We start from the raw sequence: 17120 nt of genomic DNA, 5'->3' as shown, positions 1-17120 counted from the left end.
TGCACTCTTTGCCATGACTCAAAATTATGCTGGAACCCTCGGTACTAATGGGATCAGGATGACAGGAAGTAAAAGCATCATGTATACTGTCAGATGCCATTGCAACTGCTTAAAAACAGTGACTCAGAACACTCTTCTGTTTCTAAATGGTAAACAGACTGTACTCAAATTTTGACTGTAAAATTAAAGAAAAATGATATGTAATTACATGTTTAAGTAGTTAGTGGGTGAAAATAGTTTTGTATACATTCAGAGCAATTTTTTCTTGAAATATTATTAAGTTGGTGGTACACCTTACAATGACATCTTAAAATAAATATATCTAAAGAGATCCCTTGAATATTACTTGCTTATTATCACTGTTAAGTTCTATGAAGTAACCATATAAAATGCAAACTCCTTGCGGGCAGAGCTTTCTGTTTTGTTAACTAATGTAGCCTAAGCATCTAGAATAGTTCTGGAACATGGTACACTCTCAAAAACAATTTGCTTAACAAATGAAAGTATTAAGAAAATCCAAACTAATGCGAGTTAAGTGTAGTGACTATTTCAAGGACTGTTTAGTTTATATTTTACTGTGAATTTCACTTTTTTCCAAGCGGTATAAGATTCAATACAATTTCCAATCTAAATATTAAATTTGTGAGAAATCACATGCTTTTTTTATACAGACAATTCTCTGATTAACTTTCTGGCCCCCTCCTTTGATTAATCATGCTCACTAGAAGAGGAAATAAATGATAAAAATGCATACAAATTAGTGATTGAACAAATACAATATTGTGATATTGAGAAGCTATTTAGCATAACATTTAGTACAATATTTAGAAACTATTTCTAAAAGCTTGTTCAGATTAACGGTTTTCATTTTTACTGTCCCCATCCTAGGCCAGACCTCTATTACATCTAAATTACTGTCACAATCTCTTAAGCTGTTCTCCATACCTTTAGGTTCTCTCTTCCCCAATTCATCCCAAATGTGGCTGACCAGGCTAACTTTCCTAAAACTGGGATTTCATTGTGTTTTGTAGCTGCTCATATGCTTCAGCTCTCTGTCACCTATCAAATGGGATAATATATGTCAAAGTCCTTTGTATGTGGTCAGTGTTAACATGAAATCTAAACTATGTAATTTCAAATAATCTGACTACACAACCTATTTCACTTAGAAAGGCAGTGTGGCTCAGCAAGAAGATTCTTGGAGGCAGAAGATGCAGGCTTTACCATCTCGTTTGTAAAAAGACTACAGGCAACTATCCCATGGGTGATAACAAATTTTTGGAGCATTCTGTAAACTTCAGTATATTCTGCAAATAAACTAGCATCTCACTGCTCCCACATGGCCTCACTGCCCTCAGTCTCCACCATCTTCATTCAGTATCAGGTTATTTCCTCCCTCCATCTATGAAGCAGCCTACAGTTTGGTTCAATTATTACCATGCTTGTTTCTAAAATTATTCAAAACCACACCCCCTTTTGGAAGAATCCATATATTTATATACTTATTAGAGTTCCTCTAATGTTTCCATATAATTTAATCTTACCTTCCTAGCCACAGCAAGAAATATATCTTCTATGGATGACAGTGACTGGCATTGTTTAGGGATTCTAATCCTAAATAACTGGTTGACTGAAGAAAGATACTACTTAAAAGATAATGGGGGCTTCCCTGGTGGCGCAGTCGTTGAGAGTCCGCCTGCCGATGCAGGGGATACGGGTTCGTGCCCCGGACCGGGAAGATCCCATATGCCACGGAGCGGCTGGGCCCGTGAGCCATGGCCGCTGAGCCTGCGCGTCCGGAGCCTGTGCTCCGCAACGGGAGAGGCCCGCGCACCAAAAAAAAAGATAATGAAGCAAATGAAAAGCAAGCGTAATCCTCACTAAATAGCATATTACTTAGGGAGACACTTTTTACAGATAAGGATGTTTCCTTTAGTGATAAATTACCTTGTTGAAGAGTATGGACATGAAGAACAGATCCAACAGCATGGTCTCTGAAAAAGCTTCATAGTCAATTTTGAAAAAGAGCACAGTAAAGATGACTGTGACATACTGATATGTAGGGCTGCTGAAAGAGGACCGTAGCAGCTTCAGACCAGCAATGGTGATCATTAAAGCACCTAATCTACAATATAAAGAAAGCACATTCATCAACGGATGACTGAAAACGTTAATCTACAAACTTCAGAAAAATCACCATTTCATTTACTAAACTTAGAATATATATATCAAATTTAAACTTCTAAATATTCCTTTTTAAGCATATGTATCATAATTCTTATCCTTTATATAAATAATCATGTTTAAAAAATAAGTAACACTATTGCAATTCTGACATTTGGTTCTCCAGTTTCTCAGTACTTCTATTGCTTAAACATCAACAGCATTTAGCACATACAAAACATATTAATGCTTACCTAACAACATGTACCTAGTGTAGTGGGTAGGCCTACAGAATGATTGTATAGGCAAGTGAACACCTAAATGGTCTGATTCACACAGTACACAAAAATAATCATCTCCAAAACTTACCATCTAATATTAAAATTAACCTTATTTAATAAATGTCATCTCATATAATGTTAGTTTACAATGAGATGTCTGGAGTAGTAATATGCCAAGAGCAGAAACAGATGTTCAGAAAAGGGAAGTCAAAGACAAAATTTCACTTGAATTTTTCACACAGTACTTTGCACCAAAGAGACACTCAATGATTACTTGTTACTCGATCAGTAACTTAAGACATTGCTATGACAGACCCCAGCAGTCAAACTTAGATAAGAAGAGTACTGTACTTACTCTGTATCCAGTTTTTTTGGACTAGCAATTGTCTCTGCACTGCTACTAAGTTCATTGAGAACAATCAATGGATAGATGATATTCTTCTCCACAAAAAGAAGCCACACATGAAGTTTCTCAAACCACATCACAGTAGCTGCGTCTAACAAGGCAATATTAAGTCAAGAAAACCATGTCATCTAATGCATAAAATAGTCTGGTATTGTGATAAGAAAGGAAAATCTTACCACTCAAATTCAGCTGTACTATAAATAATGTAAGTAATCCAGTATGTCAATCAATAGTCAATTTTATGAATTCTGAGACACATGCAACTTTCCAACTTAGATGTTAAATTTAGATGAACTGAATTTCATTTTAAACTTTTATTCTTGAAATCTCAGTTTTTAACCATAACTTTTTCTTATTTATGCCTATAACTTCTGGAGAAAAGATTAGTGAAGATTATTAGACTGCCCCTTTCCCCAAAAAGAAATAAATGATCTATTAAATTATCTGTTTTTAAAATCCTTACACATACATCTTATAAGACATACATCTCAGAACAGATATGAAAGTATATGTTTTGGATTCACACACTTCATAAGTGTCATTTTCATTGCCAGTAATATTTTCCCAATACTTTAATATTTAATGTCATTGGGGAAAGTGTCTAGGATAAGCTGAAAGATTTAAAATACGATCCTCCAGCTATCTGAAAATAATGTCAACCACCTCTAGGAAGTTCTCTAATGAATCAGATTTTTCTTTATAGCTACTACAGTCAACTTTGCTAATGCCTAATACTCTCGATAAGTGAAAAATGTTATGTTGATTCAAAATTTATAAAAATTTAGACTAAATTTTTGTTAAGATAAAAAACAAACAACATGATCAATGATTTACTTTAATGAAAACTGTTCTTCAAAACAAACCAGATACACCTGCTAACATTTATATATGAAAGCAATTAATCATTAACTATCAAAAATACATCATTCTGAGTTATTTTCCTTATGGTAAGAATAGGCCAGTACAGATTTTTATAGTTTTATGTCATTTTACTACAATCTACACATTAATATTTAATTATCTCTCCAGGATCAAAATAGTGATCAAGATTACAGTATCATGATGACTTAAGCAATTCTGCTAAAAGGCCCAGGAAATACGCTTTGATACTGCAAAGTCAAGTTTGGTATAGAAATCTTTCAAAAGCTTCAGAGTTCTCTAAAGAAGTTAATTCATCTCCAAACAGTTGAGAAATTTACTCTCTATAGTAACTCATTAACTAAAGAGAAAGTCTGAGGAAAACACATTGGCTTGTTTAATCACTGGTATTTAATAATGATGACACAGGTATTAACTTTTATTATATTCCTAAAATGAGGAAGTATGTTATAGGTCATGGAACCAATGAACCAGGCTGATTACTTATAACAGAAAAGTCAGGGTTTAAAGTGACAAGTAAAAAGCTTGCCAAATGGACTGGCCTTCTACCTCTTTTTAGTCATTTTACACTTTATCCCAAATCTGAATGAATAATAACAATTACAAATGTTTTTCACCTCTTTTCTCTTGATCAACTCTTTATAACCCTCTCTGGTAGGACATAGTGTCACTGGTGGAAACAGGAATGAAGACCTTTCTATTCCCTTTATGCTTTGAGTTAAAAATATATCAAATAGAAGTCTTAAAGAGGATTGAGTTGCCTGCATATTGCAAGGAAGACTGAGGGTAAAGGTAGGGACTGGAAAGAGAAGTCACAGACATACACTGAAGGATTAATCAATGAGAGGTCTGTGAAGAACAACTTAGAGGAGGAAAGAGCAAGGTTTATTCTGTGGTAAGCTGGCATTTTAGCACTGACATTTATACTTCAACTGAAATGAAAGCAAAAGGTCTGATTCATTAGTGTCAAACCTAAGAAACACAAGCCGAAGTGTTACTTGATGATACTTACTTAACAGTCACCTGTCAACAAAGTAAAAGAAAAAAATCCATAGTATTGAAAGGAAAAGTGTTAATGAAATACTTACTTCGAACTTCATACTGATTATACTCCACCGTCTTGAGCAGAGGGTGAGAGAAGCAGTGCCACGGTAGCTGCTTCCTAACTTGAGGCAGCACGTAATGGGTTACAAAACCCACGAAGCCGACAAGCGCATACAACACATACTTGAGCGCAGGCTAAAAGAAGGATAAAGTTGAGGACATTAAAAGTGATGTGGAGACCCAAAGGAGAACTTCTAATTTGTCAGTTCAATTTTAGTCAACTATAGAATCTAAGAACTAAACATTTGTCTGCAGTTAACATTTCTATATTATGTAATTTTCTGATTAAATCAGCCATGAAAGGTAGTGACTGTTCATGTATTACAGATATTTTTAAATGTGTTAACTACTTTCCTTGGTGTCTCACACTGTCAGTGTAATTAGAGTGTGGCCTGAGGTATATTGCTTGCTTCCCTAAGAATGTTCTATGTGACTTGCAGAGCAATGTATTCAATTGTTTTAGCTAGCAGAGATAAAGGACATGAGCTAAATAAAACTGTTAAGTTTGAGTGAAGAGCAAAATAGAATGAGGAAAAAGTTCTCTTCTTGTGGCTTCACATGGTTTGGAAGAGAGTTCTTATGTATGACTAAATTCACCAAAACCAAGTACCATCACTTCAAGTATTCAAATTAAAAGCCATACGTTTAGAAACTTAAAGAGGTTTCCATCGGACCCCTGAAGACCCACTGGACCTCACTCAGCTTGTGAGGTACTCAGGAGTTAATGGTTCAAATTGGAAGAGAAGAAAACAGGCAAAAATGTTAAATTTAAATAATATAACCTTTTCTTCTGGCCAAATGGAATAATAGAGATTTACCCTATTCCACATGAGCCAAAATAGAATAAAATATATGAACCAATGGTTTGCAATATACTAGACATAAGGAAATAATCAGTAAACACTGAGAGAAAGAAAACAGATGAGGTAAGTGTCAGGACTGCCCCAGCTTACTGCCCTTAGATACTTTCCAAGTTGCAGTGAAGGGAGGGGAATCCACATGAAGCCTGGTACCTCCTGAGTTGAGGAGACAGAACTAAAAGCCTGGAGACAGCAAAGCAGCTAGTGTTCACCAGAGCTCACCAGAGCAGACAGTGCTCCAAAGAGAAAACTGCATGGAGAGAGAACTTAGAAGATCTGCGGAGTCTCCCTCGAATATTCAGGGGAGTCAGCACATGTGTGTGGCAGAGAACTACATATGCAAAGGGAAGGAACCTCGCCAAGGGATTAGAGAGAAGAGTATCCAGCACTCACACAGGGCTAGGAATAGTGCCTGTTCTCACAAGCCAGGTTGGAAAAACTCAACATTCACAGGGCACTGGTCAGAGTATTCCAAAGCATGTTGCCTCAGTAGGGGGAATATTAGCCCTAAACTAAACAGCCCTAGTCTCAATTAAGCAATCTTAAAAGTTAGATCTGAGGGGATCAAGCTGTTAACAAGTAACTTAATAGTGCCAAAAAACAAAGTTCAAGAGTATTTCTAGGAATACAAAAATATCCAATACACAAAAGGCCAACCTTATAATGCTTGACATCCAATCAAAAATTACCATGCATGCAAAGAATCAGGAAACTATGACCCATGGGGAAAAATATCAATTAATCAAAACCAACCCATAAGTGACACAGAAATTAGAATTATGAGACAAGAACATTAAGAGAGTTAGAAGTGAATTCCATTTGTTCAAAAAAGTGAATAGAGGCATGAGAGATATAAAAAAAGACCTAAAATCCAACTTCTAAAGATGAACCTTGTTAGTTCTGAGACAAAAAATACACTGGATGGGATTAACTGCAGATTGCATATTCCAGAAGAAAAGATGAGTGAACTTAACAACAAAGCAATAGCAATAGAAAGCATTCAAAATTAAACATGTGGTGGGAGGCGGAAAGAATTTAAAACGAACAAAGCATCAGTGAACTGTGGGACAAATTCAAGAGGCCAAATATACATGTAACTGGAGTCCATGAGTGGGGGTGGGTGGAGGGACACCAAAAGGAAAAGGGAAAAAACATTTACAGTAATAATGACCAAAATTTTCTAAATTTGATGAAAACTAGACCACAGATGCAATGTACCCCAGACACGAAAACATGAAGAAGACTACGTGGAGGTGCATCATAATCAAATTGACACCATGTAGAAATACAGGTCTGCACAAGAGAACGAAGAGCCCCGAGGAAGGTAACCGCGTGGCCTGCAGACGCGCAGCACTGTACTGCAGGACCAAGCATCGCCCACACCCGGGCCTGATTTAGAGGACGGCGTTCTGGACTTCCAGTTGTAGTGGAATGAGACTTTGGGGGGTTTAGAAGGATGTGAATCACGGAGGCCAGAGGGCATACGGTGTCAGTCCAGCACGGTTCCTGGTGTTTATGCCTGCTTGTATTCCCCTCCCACATTGCAGCAGGGTTGCCCTGTATGACCAATGGATACGGAAGAAGTGGTGGTGTGTATGCCACATCCAACATCAGTTATAAAAGACTGGGCCTTTGGTCTTGGGCTTTCTCTCTCTAGGATCACTGGCTCTGGGGGAAACAGGCTGCCATTTTGTGAGGATATTCAGGCAGCCCCTGGTGAGGACCACATGGAGAAGAACTAAGCTCTCTGGCCAACAGTCAGCAAGGAAGTGAGGCCTGCTAACAGCCTCAGCTGATTGCAGCCACATAATGACTGCAGCATGATAACACATGCTGAGCTGGGATCATCTGGCTAAGCCATTCCCAGAGTCACGACCCATGGGAAACCATGAGAAAATAAGTATTTGTTGTTAAAACCAAACAAAAAGTCATATATTTCGGCATTATGGACCAACACTACAATCAAATCAGAAGTGAATCCAAACGAAGTTATTTTCCCTGAGTGAAAAGAATAAAATGATTCCTTACCTGCAATACTGTGAACACTGTGCTTACATGAATAGCGAAGTACAGCACACCAATTACAATGCACACTACTAGGTCAGACTGTAAACGCTCGCTCTGCGGAACAAAACAGAATTATCTAACACTACACAAAAATTTAAACAAAATCTTCCCTCCCAAGTGGCCAAGCTTAAGAAATAAATTTTCACTGATCCTATTCTGTAGCACTTCTAGGTATTTCTTACACATAATAATTAACTACAATAAGTCTTATTTTCTTCCTCAGTTTCCTCATATTTTGGTTTGATCCTGCAATGCCAAGGAAATTAAACTAAGCTTAACTAGTTCCACACACAGTAAACATATCATAACAAAGTCTTTTAGAATGAAGATTTTCCCCCCATTGGTCTGTAAGCTTTACATACGGGAAAAAGAAATGAGATATTTAAGTTCTTTTATAGGGTATATCCTTTTGGATAACCAAGTTATATTTTCATTGGCCTTCTGAAATGTTGAAACTGAATGCATATGTCCTGTTTTACTTACTGAATCTTGTTTTTTTTAAAAATAAATTTATTTATTTCTGTCTGTGTTGGCTCTTCATTGCTGCGCACGGGCTTTCTATAGTTCAGGGGAGCGGGGACTACTCTTTGTTGCGAGTGCGTGGGCTTCTCATTGCAGTGGCTTCTCTTGTTGCAGAGCACGGGCTCTAGGCACGTGGGCTTCAGTAGTTGAGGCTCGCGGGCTCTAGAGCGCAGGCTCAGTAGTTGTGGCGCACGGGCTTAGCTGCTCCACGGCATGTGGGATCTTCCTGGACCAGGGCTCAAACCCATGTCCCCTGCATTGGCAGGTGGATGCTTAACCACTGCGCCACCAGAGAAGTCCCTATTTACTGAATTTTGGTTCTTTTAGTGGTTGCAGTGAAAACCAGAAACCTCTTGATATCTTTGGTCATCAACTGACCCACAGATTTATGCTTTTAAGCTAATACATTCAGAAATATCCTATTATACTTAACATGAAATGTCCTTTGCTAACATGAAAACTAAAGTCAGAAAAAACTGTTTGAATTATATCTTGAGGCAGTTTTGTATTTTTCTGAAGTTTTCTAAAGAATATATGAACAACTCAAGTTCAGTGAAGGTAAATATTAGTCTAATTCAAGACCTATATAAATTCAGCCTTTCATAAATGGAAATATGTAAAATAACTTAGGAAAAAAATGTTTTGTTCCATATGGCAGATATGAATCTGTAGAATTCATTTTTTAAATAATAACTGAAAAAATGCAGGTAACGTTAAAATTTTTTAAATTACTACATCTGCTTGAGTATATGAAATTAGTACAGGTTATTGTTCTCTCCTTCAACCTGGAAAATAAACATACATACATACACACACACACACACACATACACACACACACACACACACACACACTTGAAAAATACACTAAAAGACCAGCAGATGACTTATAAGGACGTAGTTTTTATCAACAAAAGTAACAACAAAATAAATCTAATTTATGTTAATATTCACCTTTCAATCCTAGTTTAAATTCAATAGGATTAAGAATTCTATAAACAATGAAATCACTTAATCTCAACTTATCTAAAAATATTTAGCATACTGTTCTACATTGAAACAAACTTTGAGGAATAAGCATTTCTTACATGTTAAAATTTGAAATAAAAACCACCAACCATGTACAACTATATATTTTTCCCCAGTTACTAAAATTGTGTTACTTCAAAAAGTGTTCATTATATATCATGATGAACTATATAAAATTTAAGTCTTTCAGGTGATTTTAAAAAGCTAAAACTTACAACAGAATTTCTAAGTTTTTCAGGCAGTGGATCTTTTACTTCAGACAACGGGTCTTCTGGATTTTTCTCTTCTGTTTTTGGAAAAATCTTGGATTGCACTAAAGAGCTTTACATTAAAAAAAGAGAGAAAATAATTTAAAAATATATTTATAACCTAAAAACCAGTACTTCAAATGGCAAATAAAGTTTATGATAGAAAATGAAGTGATCCAAGTATATTTACTCATTAAGCAAATGACAAATTCTAAAAAGTTTAAGATGCCATAAATAAGCATACAATAAGAATATTTTTATGAAAATATAGTTTTAAATCTTAGGAGAGAAAAAGCTAACAAATACTTTCAGCCAATGGTAATCAGAATGACCCAAAGTTAATATATTTTGAAATCAAATACAGATAAGTCAATAGCACTTTGACAAGGCATTGGAAAAACAGATTTTGGAAGTTAAATTTGAAAGAAATGCCAACTTATTTATATTTCTTTAATTCAATAACAAGTAATCTCACTTACAAAAGTACAGATGGATCACTGCTTTGTCGGCTGAGATGATAGGATACTGCCACTAATAAACCACAAAAAATGGAGAAAAGCACTGGAATATGCTGCCCATCCCAAGAATCCTGTTGGAGAAAAAAAGTTTGACAGAACAATATGCTTTTAATTCACAATGTATCACATAATCCTTTTATGTCAGTATTTTGGAGAAAGAATTTAATTAAACAAAACCTTTTCACACGTTATTAATTGCATTTTATTCTACATAAACTTAGATTTATTACTTTCTGATGAACTAGAATCTAACTGCTAGATCATCGTCAGATTTCTTTTGGTACTAAAGCTCTATTATATACTAGGAATAATACATTTGTTTCTGATACATGCTGCTGTCAATTTCTTTCATATTTTAAGTGGTATTAAGTTTACAGTAAACTACGTTCTCTTTTTTGAAAAACAAAATAACTTGGTGTAGCAAACTTCTGTTATATATAATAACGGAGTAGGAAAAGGTAATACATGATACAACACTTCAGGCAAAACAAACTGTTGACATTTGGTATGCTACTTTCTGGATGCCTCTGCTCATATAAAATGCCATTATGTCCTCCAGAGCACTGAATAGGCATCAGTGTTTCTTGAGTGAATAAACTGTATATTCCCAGAAATAAATAATACAAAGCTAGCTTCTAAGGCCAACCAAACATGTGGATGTGGATATGCCATGTCTGCTTTGCTCACTGCAGTATCTCTGGAGTCTACGAACACGGTACTTGGTATAGGGTAGATAACACTGCTATAAGGAATAGTTAACAGTACTTAAGTGTGGCCTGTGAGGTAAGCGCCTTTGTCTTTCTCTGGGGATTCAACAGGAGAGAATGGCGGAGTGGGTAATCAAATGGTAGTTTATTATACAACCTGCTTATTTTCCCATTTAGTAATAGTCTTGGAAATTGCTCCACATCACAACAGAGACCTTTTTTTTAATGGCTACATCAAAATCTTATCATCATCATTGTATTACGTGTATCATACTATGTACCGAGCCCCATTCTCAGAGCTTGTAAGTACTTCCTAAATTCTTACAATCATCCTTGGAGATATGTACTATTACTCCCCAATTTATAGATGAGGAAACTAATGTACAGATGGTTTAAGTAATTTGTCCAGTTAAGTGGTGGGGCCAGGAACTGAACTTCCTTATTATGTTCGAATTTACTGAGAAGAAAGTTAAACGACGTGTGAAGAGTTTGAGAATGAAAGAGAGATAAATACATAAGAAAACAAAGTAAAGGAGAAAACGAAATGTATGTAGGAATAGCATTTGCACAGTGATAGTAAGGTAAACATACCGGGTGTATGAGGGAGACAAGGAAGGCTGCGTCTAGTAGAAATGTGGGGGGAGAGGTGAAAGAAAGTTAAGCCTACAATTCCATGACGTGCAGTCCATGGATAATGCCTAAACCTTGACAAAATACAAGAAGTGTAAGTTAGTTGCTTAGAGATACGGAAGGAAATACCAAAAGAATCAGCTCAAAGAATTGAAAGTGGTTAACTCTGAGGAAGAAATAACGGGGTAGGGGATTGCTGTCCCTGGCACTAAGTCTTGTAGAAATATTTGACTCTTTAAAAGATAACTACGTGCAACTCTGGTAAAAATGAAAACTGAAAAAAAGATGTGCAGTACAACTGGCAATTCAGTTTTAGTTATCTACCCAAGAAACATGAAAACATATATTCACAAAAAAGACTTGCACAAGAACGTTCATAGCAGCCTTATTCATAATAGCCCTAAATTAGAAACAACCCAGATGTTCATCTCTAAGACAGCAGATAAACTGTGACATATTCATACAATGGAAATAAGGAGGATTTAAAACTAAATGGGATACTTCTCTGCAACAAAAAGGAACAAACTACTGATACACATAATGTAGATGAATCTCAAAAACATTATATGAACAAAACACATCAGTTACAAAAGAGTAAATATGGCATGGTTCCATTTATATGAAGCTCAAGCACCGCAAACCTATAATAAAATAAAAGCGGCTGGGGCAGAGCGACTGGGAAGGAACAAGAGGGAACTTTCTGATGGTGATGAAACTATTTTGTATCTTGCTAGGGGTGTATATTACACAGGTATATGCATTTGTCACAACTTATCAAATTGTGTACTTAAGATAGGTGGAATTCACTGTGTATAAATTTTGCCTCAAAACAAGTTCTGAAAAAAAACCAAAAGATGCTTGCATTTATTTAACAAATGCTTGACACTACTTTTTATTGCTCTCAGACCCAAAAAAAAATCCTTAAATTGGTCTCAAAATGACTTATTTTATTTACATTAATAATTTAGAATAATATGCAATACAATGATTAAAAGATGTATTTGTTCTACACACTGTATTGGGTCTGAACATTTTCACTTCATTACATAATGGCCCAAATTCTGGCAATCTCTTAAAAATATGTAAGCATCTAGGAAGTATATACATAAAAAACAGGAGGTACTAAAGTTGTCTTAGAGGAATAATGTTAACTTTTAATAAGCTTTAAAGTTCAAGGAAAAACAAAACTTAAACACAAAAAAAGCAGAAATAACAGATGTAAAAGTCTACATTAGTGAATACATAAAAAAATTAAACCATTCCTAAAGGCATGCAATAATGTTCCCCAATGAGCCTAACTGTCCAGAAGTAACTTCTATTGTCAATTTCTTGTGTATTCTTCCATAAATGTTCTATGTATACACAAGCCATCAGGTGTGCCTTTTTTTAAAAAAGGCACAAAGGAAACATCTATTTTTTGGCATATTGCCTTCCTTTATATTAAAACACACACACACACACACACACACACACACACACACACATACAGGAATATTATTCAACCTTAAAAAAAGGAAATTTTGTCACCTACAACAACATGGATGAAACTGGAGGGCATTATGCTAAGTAAAATAAGCCAGACAGAGAATGACAAATACTGCACGTTATCACTTATATGTGGGGGGGAAAAGTCAAACTCATAAAAACAGAGAATAGAAAAGTGGTTGTCAGGGACTGGGAGGTGGGGGAAACAGGGAAAGGTTGGTAAAAGGGTACAAACTTTCAGTTATAAGATAAAGTTTAGGTACGGCATGGGCAAATGGGTAAAGAAGGTCAACAGGCACAAACTTCCAGTTTTGTTTAATATTTATTTATTTGGTTGCATCGGGTCTTAGTTGCAGCATGTGGGATCTAGTTCACTGACCAGGAATCGAACCTGGGCTCCCTGCATTGGGAGCGTGGAGTCTTACCCACGGGACCACCAGGGAAGTCCCAAACTTCCGGTTTTAAGATAAATAAGTTCTGGGGAGGTAACGTACAGCACAGTGACTACAGTTAATAATAATGTATGCATATTTAAAAGGTGCTAAGAGAACAGATCTTAAAAGTTCTCAACACAAGAAAAAATATTTTTAACTATGTATGGTGACAGCTGTTAATTGGATTTATTGTGGTGCTCGTTTTGCAATATATACAAATATTGAATCATTAGCTGAAACTAATATAATGTATATGTCAATTATACCTCAATAAAAATTAAAATAATAAACTTAGAAATTATTTTTTAAAAGATGAATAAGTTCTGAGGAGCTAATATGTAACACAGTGACTATAGTTGATAACACTGAATTGTAGAACTGAAATTTGCTAAGACTAGAATTTAAATGTGCTCACCAAAAAAAAAGGTAAATATGTGAGGTGATAAATGTGTTAACTTGTCAGGAGGAATCCTTTCACAATGTATACGTATATCAAATCATCATACTGTACACTTTAAATATCTTACATTTTTGTCAATTACATTTCAATACAGCTTGATAAAAAAGAAACAAATTGTATGTCTTGGAAATCATTCCACATTTGCAGATAAGAAATCTATTTTGGGACTTCCCTGGTGGTCCAGTGGCTAAGACTCTGACTAGTCTAGGACTGAACTAGGAGTTCACATGCTGCAATTAAAAGATCCTGCATGCCACAATGAAGATCCTACATGCGGCAATGAAGATCCCGTGTGCCACAATTAAGACCCGGTGCAGCCAAATAAATAAATAAATAAATAATTTTAAAGTCTGTTTTTATTCTTTTTCGTGGCTGTATAGTATTCCAGTGTAAGGCTATACCATATTTGATTTAAACAGTCACAAACAACAAATACTAGGTCGTTTACAGTTTTTGCTGTTACAAACACTGCTATGATGAAATCTCTGCACATAGTCTTTGCTCATTTATATAAGTACATCTGCACATTTATTCTATTACAATGGGGAATGCCTAAAACTAAAATAGTCTAATGTAAATGCCATGGCCAAGAAAGAAGGAAAAAAAAACATATCTCCTTCCCTGTCTTAGGACACAAGGTTCTAGTTGGCAGTTTTACAATTGCTGCTCTTCTGCTATATAATTATAGTTAAATAGGCCTTTAGAAAATTAGAAAACTTACTGCATTGTTAACTTCTATGACTGCAACTTCCAAATAATGACTCACTTTCCAAAACATGTTCTCCAAACATAGATCTAAAACCTTTATGCCAGGATGGTTTATAGGTACTGTAGCTGGGAGAAGCTTGTATTTGGATCTCATTACCTCCAGTTCCTTCCTGGGCTTAATGTCATCAAGTATCTCCCTCTCTGATCAATTTTCCATCTCCCATTTTAAATGCAATCAAGGCTCAGATCTTTTTTAAAAAACAAAACCCAAAAAACAATCCTCATCATGTGCACAGGTTTCCCGACTATACTCTAGACAGAGTAGAATATGTTTCCTTAATATCTATTCAGACCTAAACTTATATTAATCTAGCTTCCTCAGCCGAAACACCAAAAAAGCTGTTTTGTTAAAGTCACCAATATCCTATTAACTGCCAAATTCAATAATTTTTTTTTCACACTGTATTGCCTCTGAAGTTTCCTTTGTTGGATTCTGTTCCATCTACTGCTTAAATATTGGCATTTCCCAGGGTTCTATCTGCATCCTGCCAACCCAGGCTAGCAGTCTTTTTCTTATACTTTAATTTGTTGATGAATTCTAAATCTTTTCATCATTACTGCAAATAACTACCCACTATGTATCTCTGGATACCCCATTAATGCCAACAAATAAAAGTGTCTAAATGTAAACAATCACCTTCCCCAGTAAACTCAAAGATTTCCAATCATGTGCATTAATATCACTATCTAACCAGATATCAAGCCAGCCCCTACCCAGAAGTCATCCTGGATCCTACTCTGGCTCTTTTCATCCACAGAGTTCCCAAATATATTCACTGAATCCAATTTTCATTAAGTCCCTTATAATTAAGATGGCAGCACAAGAGTCCCCCTACTTCTGATACTTCCTGCTTATATTTCAGTCTCCTTCACACTGGGGACCAAGAAATCTTTCTAAAATGCAACACTGATCATTTCCTTGCCTTACCTCGAATATTTGGTGGTCTTCCATCTCCACCCAATGCGTTCAGGATAAAAGATATTTCATAATCCAGCCGTTGCTTACCTTTCCAGCCTTACTGTAGGCCATCTTTCCTCATGTACCCAAATTTCCAGCAATTCCAAATTATTTGCTGTTTCCTGTACATAACACACTTTCTTTACAACTCCATGGCTCTTCATCCCTTGTTTCAACTAGCTATTTCCTATTGTTCTTCAAATTTTGGTTAAAAAACCACCCCCTAGAAAAATCATCTTTAATCCCTTTAGGCTGAATAGGGTAATATCTTAATTCGTATACCTGTAACACTCTGTTTTCATAGCCTTCATCACCCTCTATTAAGAGCATCGACTGACTTGTTAATCACAGTTAACATATAGGCAAATTAAAAGCAGAACTAGGCACACAGTAAGCACAGTAAATGCTACTGAATAAGTGAAGCAAGGAAGGATGCTATGAGTCACTTTTCATAGCCCTTTCAACCTTATCGTTCTCTGATTATCTTGTATTAATCATAAAAAAATAAAATACCAAGAGCTGAGAGTTGTTTATGAGAAATCTAAAATTTTTACAGTTATAATTTGGTGACAATTGTTTTAAAATGGAACTAATAAGGCTCGTCCAGATTCTTCTAAACCAATAATGACATTAAATTTCAGTGCGTTAATTTTTACTAGACTGTATTTTAAATTGCAGTCCTTGAACAACTTCTCCTAAGTTTTAAAAAATCTTGATGTGAAGAGTAGTTGCATATATTCTTAAGTAGAAACCTAAAATTAATTTCATATTCTGTTATTACTATCCCCACCTCTATCCCAGACCAGCCTAGTTTTTACTAACCTGTTTCTAATATTAATCTATGATTACTACATGGAAAAGGATTTTCCTTTAGTAATGATTAACTATGAAATTGCTTTCAAATTCAAACTAAATGAGAATAAGAATAATGCTCAACATAGGAAGACCATGAAAATTAATGCTGAAGAGACACCAGGAAAAAAATCATTAGTTAATTTAAAACAATCTTCATATAGAAAAGTAGCCTTAAAGACACAACATACTACATGTATTGCTCACCTTTAAGGCGCCGTAACACAATCCATATAGTAAGGCTACTGCCACAATGCTACAGATGAAACTGTAAAGTGCTGCAAGCAGGCTTGTAGTGGCTAGACAGGAAAGGGAAAATGAAATCAACATTCATAAACATTTATGGAGAAAACATACTTTAAAAGGTCACTGAAAAGTATTTAAAATGGTATGCTATTAACTATAATTAAATATCTACTTGTTTGATTTATAAAAATTCAGTTTCTTCATCCTATCCTTTCAAAAAATTTTGAGGACTTTCCTGGTGGCACAGTGGTTAAGATTCCGCCTGCCAATGCAGCAGACACGGGTTCGAGCCTTGGTTCGGGAAGACCCCACATGCCACGGAGCAACTAAGCCCATGTGCCACAACTACTGAGCCTGCGCTCTAGAGCCCGCGAGCCACAACTACTGAGCCCATGTGCCATAACTACTGAAGCCCATGTGCCTAGAGCCCATGCTCCACAACAAGAGAAGCCACCGCAATGAGAAGCACGCGCACCACAACGAAAAGTAGCCCCCGCTCACCAC

The 17120-nt window shown here is 35.8% G+C and overlaps 1 protein-coding gene across 4 annotated transcripts in view; it reads right to left on the bottom strand.

The window, feature by feature from the left end:
* Positions 1 to 17120, bottom strand: part of PCNX1 (pecanex 1) — a 168274-nt gene that overhangs the window by 40886 nt on the left and 110268 nt on the right. For all 4 annotated transcript variants that reach the window (XM_029236695.1, XM_029236696.1, XM_029236697.1 and 1 more), the window contains 7 exons: positions 16578 to 16669; positions 10038 to 10147; positions 9526 to 9631; positions 7722 to 7814; positions 4818 to 4968; positions 2800 to 2941; positions 1948 to 2125 (listed from right to left, as the gene is read on the bottom strand). In XM_029236695.1, coding sequence (XP_029092528.1) covers positions 1948 to 2125; positions 2800 to 2941; positions 4818 to 4968; positions 7722 to 7814; positions 9526 to 9631; positions 10038 to 10147; positions 16578 to 16669 — 872 coding nt within the window. The remainder of the gene's footprint in view (positions 1 to 1947; positions 2126 to 2799; positions 2942 to 4817; positions 4969 to 7721; positions 7815 to 9525; positions 9632 to 10037; positions 10148 to 16577; positions 16670 to 17120) is intronic.

The sequence above is a fragment of the Monodon monoceros genome, unplaced genomic scaffold (genome assembly GCF_005190385.1).
Source record: "Monodon monoceros isolate NGI ecotype Baffin Bay Population unplaced genomic scaffold, NGI_Narwhal_1 Super_Scaffold_21, whole genome shotgun sequence".
NCBI classification, from domain to species: domain Eukaryota; kingdom Metazoa; phylum Chordata; class Mammalia; order Artiodactyla; family Monodontidae; genus Monodon; species Monodon monoceros.
This window is presented reverse-complemented; position numbering and strand designations above follow the sequence as displayed.